Below are 15866 nucleotides of genomic sequence, written 5' to 3' on the forward strand. Positions count from 1 at the left end.
AATTTTTAAGAGCAGTTGAACATTGGAATTCTTAAAATAGAACCCAGTACTGAACGAGCATCAAATAATTTCAGGAAAATGCACTTTTTGGACTGTTTAACTTATTTAGATTTGTATTGCAAGAGCAAATGGAGGTTGTGCATCCTCTCAATATGGAATTTAATTAGAATGTCCATGTAAAATCTGCTTACTACCTGGTAAGGTATTTCAATCTATTGCTCACACAGCACCAATAATTTCATCTCCTAAATGAAAGCCTCACAAGCAATAACAATATTTACCTCGTACAATACATGTCTCCATTCCGCAGCTGCTGAGTAAGGAATGCCACACACAAAATCCAAGCTAATTCCACCTGCCCTTCTGAATCCAATCTGCAAATAACATCAAGAGCTTCCTGGCAGTCAATTTGGGCAATCTGATGTATTCAAAAATAGGAGAAAAATAATCAAAAAATGCTTTTGATCTGTTAACAGCATTGTGATCGAACAGAAATATATCCTTGTCAGTGAGCAGTTTGTCTTTCCTTTGAACATGATAAACAGTTTGTGTTTCTGTTCTAGCTCTTTTCAGGATCACTTTTATTGATGCCAGTTTATTATTTCCCGATTATTAAATTAGATTTACATTCACTGCAGAATACGAGCTAGGATTCTCTGGATTACTAGTCCCACAACATAATCATGTCACTACCATCTCCACAGATGGATAGCATGCTATTTTAGAATGCTTTGGTCATCAGATGGAGACTGAGTTGAGCAGAAATTTCTTCTCTCAGAAGATGGAGTGCCTTTGGAACACCCTGCCACAGAGAGCTGTGGTGGCAGAGTCTTTGTGTATATTTAAGGCTGAGATAGATAGATTCTTAATCAATCAGGGAATCAAGGGTTATGGGAAAGGACAGGAAAGCCGAAGTGAGCAGTGTCAGACCAGCCACGATCCTACTGTGAAGCAGAGCAGATCTGAGAGCCCAAACAACCTATTCCTGTTCCTATTTCTTATGGTCTGATACAACATTTGGAACCATGCATGTAAAATGTGCTTAACATAAAAAAAAATTCATACAAGGGAACAGGTGTTAAAAAGGGCTAAAATGTCCATTAGGTAACTTAAAAAGAAAACATTAAATTTGATGCTCTTAGGTCCAAAAGATTTGGGAGGAGGCACAAATTTGGATCAGCCAGTCCTATCAGGAAAATACTAATGGAGATTAAATTTTAAACAAAGGCAAATAAACTTTTACTGAATAGGTAGTAAATGCAGCGTAAAGTTTACAAAATAAGACAGGTTGCAAAAATATTTCATGCATTCAAAATATAGATGAATGCTAACCCAAATTTTGTAGACAAAAATTAACTGTGAAAAACTACTGTATGTTAGATAGGCAGCAAATTTGCTAACTGAAATAATAAAAGAATACTGGAAATATTCAACAGTTCAGGCAGCATCTGTGGAATCAGAGGCAGAGTTATTGTTTCAAGTCAATTACCTTTCATTAGCACTGGGAAAAGTTAGAGATGATGCAATAACTATTAACTACTGAAAGGGAAATGTGGAAGAAACAACACAACGGAAGGTTTTCAATGGGGCCAAAACGAGGTGAGATTAAAATTAAAAAGGGCTCATGTTAAGAGGTTGCAGAAGCAGTAACGCATTAAATGAAACAGAAATGTTGTGCTTGGAGGCAGTGAGAATTGTAAAACCGAAAAAAATAAAATTTAAATCACAATAGCAAAGAAAAGGGAATCTGATGCTACAATCTCAATGTCTTAATAAGATGTAGTAGTAGAAGCAGACCATTCAGCCCATCGAGTCTGCTCCACCATTCAATGAGATGATGGCTGATCAGGTAATCCTTTGTAAAGTTGCGAAATGCCCAGCTGAAAGAGGAGTGTTATTTCTTGAATTTCATTAGAACACTGCTGAAGATAGGTCAGAAAGATCAGAGTGGAAGATAAGTAGAGAATTAAAATGACAGTCAACTGAATATTTGGACCATATTTTGAAGTGAATGGAAGCAGTTCAGAGCATGGCTGCCCAATTTACATTAGTTATGCAGGTAAATTATTGGTTCACCTGAAAGGAGTTCTTGAGGGCTTGGGACAGTGAGAAGGGAAAAGATCATGAAAGGTATTGCATTTTCTGCTCTGCTTGTATAGAGAGGAGAGGAGTCTTGGGTTGTCTAGGCAACTGTCCCTTTGCAATGATGAAAGGGCAGGAGGAAAGAGAAACATGAATTTCTTTGTAGCATCACAAAGTTATTGACAGAAATGGCATAAAACAGCTATTGAATAGAGGCTCATGGGCTGAAAAGTGAGAACATAGGGCACCCTAATGTGGTTCTGTTTGAAAGGGAAAGATGCGAGATCAGACATGCATGAAGTAGATGCAACAGAAACAGAAATTGACAGAATTGAACTGAAATCCAGGTGAAAGACAAGGTAGCTGTGGGAGCACATGGGATTAAAGTGAACACTGGTTCATTGTCTTTATTTCTAGGGGATACCCAAGAAGTAGAGAAGTTAAGAGTCAGGGAGAAGCCACAGCGAGTTTAGAGAAAGGTGACATAAGTAAACAAAATGGCTTTAATTATGCAATTCAGGGAATGAGAAAGAAACTACAACAATACACCATTAATATAACAGGGGAAAAAGAAAAGAGATGACAGAGGGGACTGTAGGGCTGTTAACAATGAATGTTCCATATATTCCATAAAATAGTAGGCTTAGTCAAGACCATAGGGTACACATAACAACAAGCAAGTCAGTGAGGTTAAAAGAGAATTCAACAGGAGAACACATTCAAACAGAGAAGATTGGTGGTTGATGGAGTCTTATCTGGCCATCATTTGAGAAAGAAGCAGAAAACATTCACATGCCTATGTGGGATGCAGACATGGAGATGGTGGATGCCCGTGCTGAAGAGGAAACTTTAATTGATAGATGGCATTGAAGAAACAAATTATTTTTCAATTTGCTCATTGCTACATAAAGTATGTTGGAGTACTTTCAAAATAAGTTATTTTATCTACTTGCTCATCACTACATAAGATGTGCAGGTTGGGTGGACTGGCTGTGATAAATTGTCTGCAGTGTCCAGGGATGTGTAGGTGTTATGGGGATAGAGTAGGGGTTAGGTCAATGTGAGTCGATGCAGACTCAATGATCCAAATGGCCTCTTTCCGCACAATAGAGATTCTATAATTCTAAGTCTATTAGCGTACTTTCAAAACCTGACAAAAAGATTTTAATTTTTCTTAACAAATGAAACATATCATGCAACCTTACCTCCTGCAACAGAATTTCTTCTGGTGATGAGCGGCATAGCCATGTTAAAAATAAATGGAGAAAATACTTGTTTGTGCCAGTTTGAGGATGGTTTACACAGTATTTGGTCAACGTGATTGCTTCTCCAATATGCTTGTATTTCATCAAGTATTTCACTCGATATTCAAAGAACATTGGAGATTCTGATCCCAAGTATTCATTTACTGGTTAAAAACAGAAAATTGACAGGAGGACACTGAAATAAAGTTTGCCCAACTGAAGTACATTTTTAGAATCTTAACTTAATCAATTTCTGTGAATAGCAAAATCAGGTAATCATATAATGAGTCTAAAACTATTAAGCAGGCTAATTAACAGACATTAGAACTGCTGGTACACGAACAATACAGATGACTACTCGCAAATTTATCTTTTTTATTTTCATTGTAAATTGAGATGGTCAACCTTTCTTAGACAGACACTCCTTCAGATTATATATCTAATTTATTTTCTACTGTATCTTTTAAAAACAAGCTCACAATGAAGTACAGTACGCTTTCTTAGCAAACCCACCTCCATCTACTTTATCCTCACCTGTTAAAATTAGGTGAAGCACAATTAACTACTACTCTATACAGAACAAACCTGCAGAAGAGCAAAAATGCTGAACTGCAGTCATCTTTGCCTGTTTGGTAAAACTATGCATGTGCAGGCTTGTAACTTCAATTTTTGTTTCAGTTCAATTAATAATTGACACTTAAGTTTCCAATAATTCTTTCAGTAATGCCATGCATTCAGCATTAACCATACTGAAGTAAAACAGATTCCAAAATTTACTGCGCTGCGTTTAGCTTATATTGCAATGTCAGGCAGTGTTTAAATACTAGCATACGTGCAAGTAAACAAGCTGAACATTTTAACAAGAATATTTGAGCAACAATAAAACCTTTAATTTGGATGTACACAAACTATTATACCAAGAGCTATTGCTTAATTAAATGAGCTGTGCAATTAAACTCAAGTACAAACATGTCAAACTGATTAATTGATGCAAATAAGCATTTGAATCAATAAGTGATTTGCACAGGCTATGCCCAGGTACTAAACAGGCTTGCAGTTAAAACCATGTTGTTGATTAGGTAATTCCCTTCGCTGCTTTCACCACAACTGCTGAGATAATCAAGGGAATTCCAATCTCCTTGGACTGGTTGCTTTTCAAGTTCAGTTTGCATGTTGATGTCAAGATGAAACATCACAGGCAAACAAATGTCTGGCAGAGCTTTGTATTTTATTAATTTTTAAAACATGACTTTGAATAAATATAATGGTCCACTGACAGCCCAGTGCATATAAAAGTACCTTAAAAAAGGTCTCAGGTTTCATTTCTGTTATGTTAGTTAAGCTAACATGAGGCTATGGTATATCGGCCACAATCTAGTCCATGCTTTGAGGATGAAGGGCAGAAAATAATCAGCCAGGATTTTTGCTTCAATTCAAAAACTTCTGCAGGCAAATGCAAGTGTGTGGCGATCAAATGAAAGCAGAATTTGCCTTATTGTAACTACTTATATTGTTCATAGGCCTATTGAATCTCCTCATCTAATCTCACACATGAAGACTAAAGGTAGGTGCTGGAAAGAGTATACATATCCAGACTGTACTCCAGAATAAAGGTGAAACTGTTGGAATTTTAAGATTTTACCACTATTCAACCCATCTATTCCATGTTCACAAATACTTATCCAGTCACTACTCCATTTCTTAGTGTGTTCTTATAAATACAATCTATTCTCAACCAGTTTGTTTTAAAAAAAATGATATTTTATTCAATTGCCCAACCTTGCATTTTGAAATGATTAAGACTGGATGGAAAACAATCTGCTCACCTAACTATAATTAGCCTTTTGAGAACTCCAGTCCTTGAATAGCCACTTTTTTTTTTGCTGCATATCTGAAGAATCTCACAACATGCTGTACCATCCATTAATTTGGACCTTGATGTTTAAATTCTAATTTTGCTTTAATGAAATATTTTGGGTTTTCCAGTGTGTATTGTTATGACTCACGTGGGGAGTAATTGGGAGTAATTACGCAGGGATGTCCAGACAATAGACTAAATAGTTAATGTACTTAGTTTGAGGCCATCATACTCTGGCCATCAGCTTATTACAACTACCATGCCTGATCTTAATGCACGATAATCAATCTGCCCCAGATTCTGAACAGAGTTGCCCACCAAAATAGTGATTTAAGGTTTCTTTGAATGGATCCCCTGCTAAGTTTCTGAACTCATATTTTCCTTGCACAGCTAGAACTTTTAACTTGCCTGAAATTTGTTTCCCCAGGGTTTCAAGCTGTCCAAACAATGAAATAAGAGCAAATAGCAACAGATTTGACATATCATTTTCCTTTCCATTGTAGATTTCAGCAACCCACATTGAACAGATCAAACTCCCACTAAGAAATCAGTTTTAGATTGTTTTGCTATATTGAATATTCAATTGTTACTCAACAATAAGTGCAAATTTAGATTGTATTGCCTCTCCATTACCATCTCTGGTTGTTGATTTTGAGATTCCAATTCAATGCAATGACAATTTATGGATGGCAACAAGCACCAACAGTCAGTATGCTTTAATTTTAAGATAAAGTAACATTTTCGTTCAACATCTTTCAACTTGAGCCAACAGATTATCACAAACTAATAAAACAAAATCCAAAATTATATCCTAGGATATAAAAGGAAGCAGTTAGAAATAGTGGATTCGCAGTAGCCATGTCCCAGGAATCCTTAGATTCTGGAAAATTCCAGGAGGATTTTGTTACATGGGATAAACCCCTCTGCTAATTTAAACTGACACAGAAGCTCACCTCGTGCCGTAATCTGTTAAATTGAGAGGTAAAGAACCATCCCAGATCTCACTATTTAAAGAATAAAACTGTTAATTTTTACTTTAAGTCCAAAAGATAACATTAGACAATACCTATCTGCAATTCCTTTCTCTTAAACCTATCTTTTACCTCCCAATCTACAATACTGGGCCGAAGTTTTAAAAAAAAAATCATTTCAAAACCAGCCAACTTTATCGATTCTCCTTTGTAGGTTTTTCCCTGTATTTTCCTGGACCATCTCTTTGGTCTTCTGCTGCTCAACTTTTCTTTTGGACAAGTACCTTTCAGACAGGTATTCGCCTAGTAGTCAGGACTTGTTGGTGTTCTTGGCAGTTCTCGCCCGAACTGTTCAAAATGTCCGATTTTATACCCCAAAATATCGTATTATTTCATTGGTTTGATGTCACCCCAAACAGTAAAATTCAAATTCAATGGGATTTTGGTATCTATGGCATAATTTAAACTGATAGGCCAAATTTGAATTTGTTTTTTTTACATGGCAATGCAACTCCAGTTATTTGTTTCAACCAAATTTTACATTTAATTGTTCAGCACACTCTCTGCCTCTCTAGATCTGTGCCAGCTGCCACTCTTAAAGGTACAGTACGCACAATTTGAACAATAACAATTTGAAAACTGCCCATGTAGTAGTTTTATTTTAGAAAGTGAAAGAGATAAAAAATAGATAATTATAGGTCATCAGGAAAGAGTTTAGAGTCTATAATAAAAGATTCTAATAGCAGAACATTTAGAATGTAGAATATGATCAAGCAGAGCAAGTATGCCTTCACTCATGCCTGACAAATTTAGCAAAATTCTAAAGGTAACAAACAGGATAGAAGAGCAAGCATTAAATGTAGTACATTTGGATTTTCAGACAGCATTTGATAAATTAACACTCATCAGGTAACTTGATAACAGCCCATGGTGTTGGAGATGGTGCATTAACATGGGTCGAGGATTGGCTAACTAACAGCCACCAGAGTTGGGATAAGAGGGATATTTTCAGGATGACAATTTGTAACTGGTGGAGTGGCACAGGGATCAGTGTTAACACCACAATTATTGACAATGTATATTAATAACTTAGATAAGGAAAGTGAACATAGTTTGTGAACTATGACCATAGGCGGGAAGGCAAGAGGTAAGGATGGCTCAGCATCTGCAGTGGGATATAGACAGGGGTTAAATGAATGGGCAAAAACTTAGCAGATGCAGTGTGTAGGGAATGAAAGCATATGCACTTTGGCAGGAAGAATAGAGGAGCTGACCATTATTTAACTGTACAAAGACTGCAGAAAGCTATAGAACAGAGGGACTGGATAAGCATAGAAAGCTAGCATCAAAGTTCAGTGGGTAATAGGGAAGACAAATGGAATGTTGGCAAAAGGAGTGAATTATGAAATTCGGGAGGGTTTGCTAAAATTATACAAGATATTAGTCAGACCACAGCTGGAATACTGAATACCTTATCTAAGGAAAGATGTACTGAGAGGCAGTGCAGAGAAGGTTCGCTAAACTGATACCAGGGATGGAGGGATTATCCACTGGGCCAGTACTCATTGGACTATTGAAGAATCAGAGGTGACCCTATTGAAAGATACAAGATCCTTCGAGGATTTGACAAAGTTGATGCAGAGAGGTTGTTCTCCCTTATGGAAGGATCCAGAATCAGTGGGCATAAACTCAGATTAAGGGGTCGCACATTTAAATCAGGCATGAGGAGGAATTTCTTCTGAGGGTTGTGAATCTTAAAATTTCTTTACTACAAACACTGTGGAGAATGGGTCACAAAGTATTTTCAAGGCTGAGATAAAGATTTTCAATCAGTGAGGAAATCAACAGTTATGAGGAAAAGACAGGAAAGTATGTTGAGAATTGTGATCTCATTGAATGGCAGACTCGATAGGCTCAATAGCCTACCTGTGGCCTTATAATATGGATGAAATAATTATTTAAGAAATGTGAACATTTGACAATAATTGCAATATTTTTCAAAACAATTTAAATTTAGTCTACTGGTTTTGCAAGATGAAACAAGATTAGTTCTCATATTGAGAAATGTCACCCAAGTGTCGTGATCAGTTAGCATGTTAGCTTGTTTGAACAGCAAAACCATTTTGATCAGTATTTTTTTTTTAAAATCACATGATGTCACACTAAATTCAGCAAAAATAAAAAAACATACAGACATTAAAATTAGGAGCAAAAATATTGTTTACAAACTGATATCCATATGTTTAATTAGGTAGCAAATATGACTGAAATTTACAAAGATGATTGCATAAATCTGTAGTTTAGCGACAACAGTAGTTTTCACCTTATATTCAGAAGCCTGAATCCTCTCTAAAGAAACCCAGGTACGATTACATCCATGACAAAGAAATAGGGCAGTTGGAAATTATGGTCCCCACTCCGATCAGCTGCTTGGACCTGCTAATTTGGCCAGGCCCAGGAGCAAATGCACAAGAAGATCCTCTGATTTATCCAGGAGAAAGTGAGGACTGCAGATGCTGGAGATCAGAGCTGAAAAATGTGTTGCTGGAAAAGCGCAGCAGGTCAGGCAGCATCCAAGGAGCAGGAGAATCGACGTTTCAGGCATAAGCCCTTCTTCAGGAAGGACCTGAAGAGCTTACGCCCGAAACATCAATTCGCCTGCTCCTTGGATGCTGTCTGATCTGCTGCGCTTTTCCAGCAACACATTTTTCACCTCTGATTTATCCACCACTCTGCACCAGGTACCCAATGAACAAAGGTTTTTAAAAAAAACTAAACAGCGATGTACCTCTCTTCAACCAATATACATTGTCCACAGTCTGCATAACATGCAGAATAAATATTTGAGCTGGGAAACCATGAACTACTTTAACTTATAATTCTACATGGCTGCAGCGATCAACATTATCCATACAATGTCCCTTATAGAAAACTGGATGACTCCCATGTAGACATTCCTCCAATATGGAACCCCCAACCACTGGTAGAATAGATGTTGCCCAGGCTGTAGATAAAGGAAGCTAAGTGGATGGCGTGTAGCAGAAGCCTATACGGGAAACTCCTCCATACCGTAGAAAAGACACAAAAAGCACATTATGGGCACAGGCTCCTTAGAAAAATTCTGCAATCGGAGGCCGATGAGCAATTCCACTCGAGCAGGTAATTTTAAGCCTAACTTTCTTATTCTGGATACTTACAACAAAGAAAATAGTTTCTGTCACAACAGATTTTCATAAGCACCTGTTGAGATATTATGACACATCAGAAGTATGGGTTCAAATCCTTCCTGCTTCAAATCCAACCTTCTGGCTCAGAGTAGTGACATTACTACCATGCCACAATAGTCCTAGTTTTTGAAGAAATATTTTTAATCAATCTGTTTGGATAGGTTATTACACACCATTGAGACAGGTAGGACTTGAACCCGAAACTTTCTGGCCCAGAGGAAGGAACACTTCCACTGTACCACAAAAGCCCCAAGAACCCAGTTCTTAGCTTTTAAATCAGCTTGTTCATGAATATTATGACATCTCTGCAGCAGATTGCACTTGAACCATTAAGAAAAAAAAGCATCAATAGCTGTCAATCAACCCTAGAGTAATTCTGGTTTACTTTTCAGAGGCACCTGAATTTCTAACTCTGACACTCAGCTCCTGTGCTCATTCAACAAGATCATGTCTGACCTGATTGCTCCATATTGCCCATCCAAAATAATCTTTCATACCCCTATCAAGAATCTATCTCTGCCTTCAAATGCTCTGCTTGCACTGCCTGTTGAGGAAAAAGTTCCAAGGAAGGAAAAAAAAATCCTATCTTAAATGGCTGGTCCCTTATTTTTAAAATGGCTCTCTGGTACTAGATTACTATAGAAAAAATATTTCCATATCCAAATGATTGAGTCATCAGGAAATATTTCAAGCTTTCAAAAGTAGTACTAGAAATATTTAGAAGGTCAGGAAACATTGGATTTCTCTCTCTAAAAACAATGCTAGACCTCTATTTCAAACACTTTCATTTTATTTGCTGATTTCCAGTATTTGCAGTACTTTACTTTTATTAAATCAACCCAACTGGATTGCTGGGTTCAGCAATAAGAAACTTTTCTAGCTCAGATTAACCAACTGGCAGAGCAGCATTCGTATGGTGTCATACTTTGCTGGTACGTATCAGGTACAACTTGCTCCCTTTATTTTTTCTTGGAACTTTTACCTTTAAATAATGATGCATGCAGTCAAGTCCTTACTCTGGACTGAGTTTCAAAAGGGGATCACAGTTAGCTCAGTTCACTGAATGGCTAGTTTGCAATGCCAACAGCACAGGTTCAATTCCTGCACCAGCTGAGATTACCATGAAAGACTCTCCATTTCAACCTCTCCCTTTGTCTTAAGGCATAGTGACCCTCAGCTTAAAGCAAAACCAGTTGTCTCTCTCAAAAGTCTGGTAGGAATATGGCAACTTCACCTTTACCTAAGCTTCCAGAAATTCTTCACTCTAAGTTCAAAGCTCAAACCCAAAACTAGCAGAGCAGGACATGAAAGGAATGGCTGTTAAAGCATTATCAGTGTGCATTAGTGAGTGCATCCAAGTCTTTAAATTACAGGAACAGCAGACGGGGAAAATGCTATATGAAATAATACAATTGTAGCTCAACATTCTTCCAAATTCCATCCTTGGAGAAGATCAAGCCTAAAAATTAAGTTTTAGCAATGCCAAGAGCGCTAGTTTAAACATTTCAAATGAGATTTTAGGGAAATAAAATGTTATTAATCTACTGAACACATACCTAATTCCTGAGTTACTAACTCTTGGTTAAGGATGGACATCAGTACTGGATTTTGCCACGGGCCTCCATTTCTACTCAACCTGATTAGTATATCAAATTCTGCGTTTAAGTCATTTTGTAAAACAATGTGACATTCCTGTAGAGAAAATGTAGAATGTAAATAGAAATTAGTAGACAGGGTCATAAATACATTGTTTTAAATTAAAAGATGTGATAATAACAAGAGACAAAGCAAGCATCTTGTGACATAACTTGCTATGTTGAAACTAATTTCTGTAATTAACTCCTGACATGTAAAAACAGAAAATATTACCTGAATGGTTTTTAAAAATTCGTCCCAGAACCCTTTAGATGAATCATCCTCAATGCAATACAGCAATACTTCAAAGCAGCTCCTATTAACAAAGCAGGAAAGTTGAAAGTACAAATATTCTAGATCTTTGGAAACAATATAACTATTTCAGTTCATGGTGTTGCAACAAATGCTTTCAAAAAACTTAAGTAGAAAAATTACCAGCCAGAAGCTAAGCAACACAATATCAGTAAACGTTTGATAAAAGATAATGCTGGAAATACTCAGGTGGTCAGGCAGTAGCTGTGAAGAAGGAAACAGAGTTAAATGCTTCATTTTAATGACCTTTCGTCAGCTGCCAAATTACATATATCTTTTGTAAATTTCCAGCAGTACATAATGACAATTTTCTATGGCAATACTGCCAAGCTCATTAGTTCATATTGGGAGTTACATACTGATCCAACATTTACATTCCCATCAATTGAAATTTATTAGCTTGACAAAGGAAAGTTTTCATGAACATATCCCATCTTTTTATCAGGACACTACACTCTTCACAGTTTATAGAATGATGATAAATAGAAGATATTTCATAGGCCCCAAATGAATCATGCGTGACAAGGTACCGAAAATATCTCATCTTTTGGTTCAAATATTCTCCTAAAAGTTCAAAAGAGAAAACAGATAAGTGAAAATTGATCTGATTTCCATAAAATTCAAGAGACATCCCAAATACTTGGGAATGTTGGCATTGGCAGAGACACTTGCATCTCATAAAAACTGAAAATAAAGAGTATCAAATCACATCTCCAATGGTTTGAAATGTCTTATTTTGGGTAACTGCAGCAGCTCTTTCCTGCAAAGCAGGTTTCCACAAAGAGTAATTTAATGAATGATCAGTGAAGCTGTTTTTGGTTTAAGAAATAATGTTAGGTCAGCTTTCTTAGCAGTGCCAATTCATCATTGGTTAATGCAGTGACATTTAACATTAAATAAAAATAGCAGACAGGACCTCACTTTATCATACCAGGATATTAGCCTGAATTGTGATTCATCCTAGAGGGGGTCTGGAGCTCTCAACCGTTTACCCAAAATTAAGTATACTTCCAGTTGAGCCAAGTTACCAACTAAGTAATAAAATATATACTGCATAATGAGCAAAGGTTTGATTGGGCCCGCACCCATTTCTGAATGTTGAGACCTCCACAGGTTTGACAAAACGATTTTGGCTACTAATAAAAGTACTATGGATACTGGAGATCTGAAATATAAAGTGCTGCAGACGCTCAGTAAATCTGACACCATGTGGAGAAAGAAAATGAATTAGCATTAACTTCAATATGACTGCTCAGAAAAGATTTCCCTACTAATGGTTGATAATATCAATACAAAAAATCTGAATTTAATGGAAAATCTATGTTTATCGAAACAGGGTAGGATTTCATACAGATTGCTACTCCAGAGTTGACACAGCAATTATAATAAGGTGGGTCAAATGGCATTCCTTCTGCCTAATAATTGCAATTCTGTGAAGATGGATGAATTGACAGTAGAATACACAAACAGTTGTGATAACCATTTCAGAGATAAGATTGCAAATTGATAACAGCCAGTATCTGAATATACAGATACGTTCTATTTTGTTCAAAAAACCACAATTTGTAGACAGTCAATATTTTATAATCCATGTGACATTTTATAAATTCCTACTTTGGAAATAGAACCAGTCTGATTCAAGGTTGGAATACATACAGACTTTAACCTCACAACTTTAAAGCCTTGTCTGAGCTAAGATGTCATTTTTTTTATATAAAACCTTAAGTTATCTAGGGAATGTGACTTGAAAGAAGTTCTGGGATTTACATATTAATGAATCAAAACTGGCAACCCATTCTAAATGATGAAAGACTAAACAGCAATCTAGGTTTGTTCAATATATCGCATTAGTGTATGACACCATGATCTTTTGCTATAAATTCTGTGTCCTACGATGCTACTCCACTAGCTACCTGATAAAGGAGCAGTGCTCCGAAAGCTTGTCCTTCCAAATAAACCTGTTGGACTATAACCTGATGTCGTTTGATTTTTAACTTTGTCCACCCCAGTACCTCCACATTATCTCCTAATAAAGGATGAGATTGGTGCTCCATTGTTGCCTGATCGAGGCAAGCATGACTGTGACGTGTCTGAAATTCACATTCCGTTTAAGGGCAAGAATGTTGACGGAGCTAAGAGATTTAAACCTAAAAATAAGTAATGCAAGATCTTGAAGAAAAAGCTGGCTAATGTGAACTGGGAAAGCACGTTTAAAGGTAAGATGGTAGAAAAGCAGTGGCAGACATTTATGGAAATATTTTAAAACTTTCAGCAAAGATATAGAAAGAAACCTCAATTATCCTAAGGACACTGGCAGGGACTATTCTGTTCAATCGATTGTCGGATAACATAGCTAGCCATGCATCGAGTCCTTGCAATCTCGTTCGGATCATCTGAAATTCGGGTTAATCAAATGTCAGGTAATCTAGGGTCCTCTGGATTCTATTGGAAAAGAAAGATCTTATGGGAACAATGTACCATTTGAGGTTAATTGCAAAACTTAACGCTGTTAGTAGAAAGGTACAGTACAGCCAGAGATTGATAAAACTTCAGAAACCAAAGGATGACTAAGAAAACAAAAGGGAGAAATTAAATCAGTGTGAACAGGAGAGAAAACCTGTCTCAAAACTTATAAAATATACAAGAAAAAAGGAGCAGTTAAGATGAATATTGGCTACACAGAAATCAGTCTAAGTAACAGACTTTTGGGGTAAGCATTGTGTATTTATCTTTTAAAGTAGAAAATACATCAAAAATAGAAGAAACAAAAGGGGTGAAGGAATGTCAAATAAATGATGGAGAAAGAGTATTAGGAAAATTAATGGAACAAAAAGCTAGCAAGTGCCCTGGACCTGTAACGATCCTGTAACCTAGGAATCTTAATAGGGTGCTCAACAGTGGATAAATTAGCTGCCATCTTCCAATACTCACTACATTTAGGAAAATTGTTTTAAGCTGGAAATGTGCAAATGTGATATCTAAATTCAAGGAGACGACAAACAAAGCAAGAAACTATATGGTAGTTAGTCTAATCTCTCACTGGGGAAATAAAAACATCGAGAAATGAGGAGGCAGTAGCTGGATTGCTAGAAAATCAGACAAAATAATTTTGAGAAAGGTAAGTTGTATTTCAAAAACTTAAAATTCCTTTGAGGACGTAATAAGTAGGATGGATAATGAGATACCAGTACGTTTGTTTATTAAGATTTCCAAAGGGTATTCAATAAAATTCTGGATTTAGTTCTCTGTAATGAGCCAGTCTGCAGTTTCAAAGAGAGAAGGCAAAATTGGATGTAACGGTGTTACAGTTAAATAAAGGTAATTACAGTAGCATGAGAGAGGAACTGACGAAAGTCGACTAGAAGCAGAACCTAATGGGGAAGGCAGCAGAGCAACAATGGCAGGAGTTTCTGGGTGTAATTGAGGACACAGTACAGAGATTCATCCCGATTAGAAAGCCATGGCTAACAAATGAATCAGGAAATGTATCAAAGAAGAGAAAGTCTATAAAGTGGCCAAGAGCACTGGGAATTCAGAAGATTGGGAAGACTACAAAAACAGAGGATAACAAAGAGAGAAATAAGGAGAGGATCAAATATGAAGGTAAGCAAGCCAGTAATATTAGAAATGATAGTAAAAGTTTCTTTCAGTACAGAAACAAACAAGAGGCAAAAGTAGAAATTGAGCCGCTCCAAATTGATGCAGGAATGCTAGTGATGGGAGATAAGGAAATACTGAAGAACTTAATAAGTACTTTGTGTCAGTCTTCACAGTGGAAGACAAGAGTTATATCCCAACAATTAAGGAGAGTCAGGGGGCAGAGTTAAGTGTGGCAGCCAGTATAAAAGAGAAAGTGCTGGAAAAGCTAAAAGGTCTAAAAATTGATAAATCTCCTGGCCCCGATGGGCTAAAAAACAAAGAAAAAAGAAAATTTACAACCCAGGAACAGTCCCTTCAGCCCTCCAAGCCTGAGCCAATCCAAATGTCTAAACCTGTCAGTCAATTCCTAAGCATTTGTATCCCTCTGCTCCCCACCTACTCATGCATCTGTCCAGACGCATCTTAAATGAATCTACCATGCCTGCCTCTATCACCTCTGATGGCAACGCGTTCCAAACGCCACCACCCTCTGTGTGAAGTACTTGCTGTGTATATCCCCCTTAAACTTTCTACCTCTCATCTTGAAAGCATGACCTCTGTTATTCAATCGTTTACCCTGGGAAAAAGCTTGTCTCTATCCACCCTGTCGATACCCTTCATGATTTTGTAAACCTCAATCAGGTCCCCCTCAATCTTCTTTTTTCTAGTGAAAATAAACCTAACCTACTCAACCTCTCTTCATAGCTAGCACCTTCCATACCAGGCAACAGCCTCGTAAACCTTCTCTGCGCCCTCTCCAAAGTGTCCACATCCGTTTGGTAGTGTGGCACCCAGGACTGTACAAGTATTCCAACTGTGGCCGAACTACATCCTAGAGTTCTCAGGGAGTTGGCCAAGGAAATAGCGGAGGCATTGGTTGTGATCTTTCAAAAATCAC

At 37.0% G+C, this 15866-nt stretch overlaps 1 protein-coding gene across 1 annotated transcript in view; it reads right to left on the reverse strand.

Annotated features, from left to right (window-relative positions):
• LOC122555318 (zinc finger protein 654-like) overlaps positions 1–15866 on the reverse strand; it is a 56553-nt gene that overhangs the window by 18119 nt on the left and 22568 nt on the right. Inside the window, exons 3-6 of the mRNA XM_043701188.2 lie at positions 11252–11333; positions 10939–11074; positions 3288–3490; positions 282–418 (exon numbers count right to left, since the gene is read on the reverse strand). Coding sequence (XP_043557123.2) covers positions 282–418; positions 3288–3490; positions 10939–11074; positions 11252–11333 — 558 coding nt within the window. The remainder of the gene's footprint in view (positions 1–281; positions 419–3287; positions 3491–10938; positions 11075–11251; positions 11334–15866) is intronic.

Source organism: Chiloscyllium plagiosum, unplaced genomic scaffold (genome assembly GCF_037043375.1).
Source record: "Chiloscyllium plagiosum isolate Xiang-an unplaced genomic scaffold, Cpla_swu_hap1 HiC_scaffold_12, whole genome shotgun sequence".
In the NCBI taxonomy this organism is placed as follows: Eukaryota; Metazoa; Chordata; class Chondrichthyes; order Orectolobiformes; family Hemiscylliidae; genus Chiloscyllium; species Chiloscyllium plagiosum.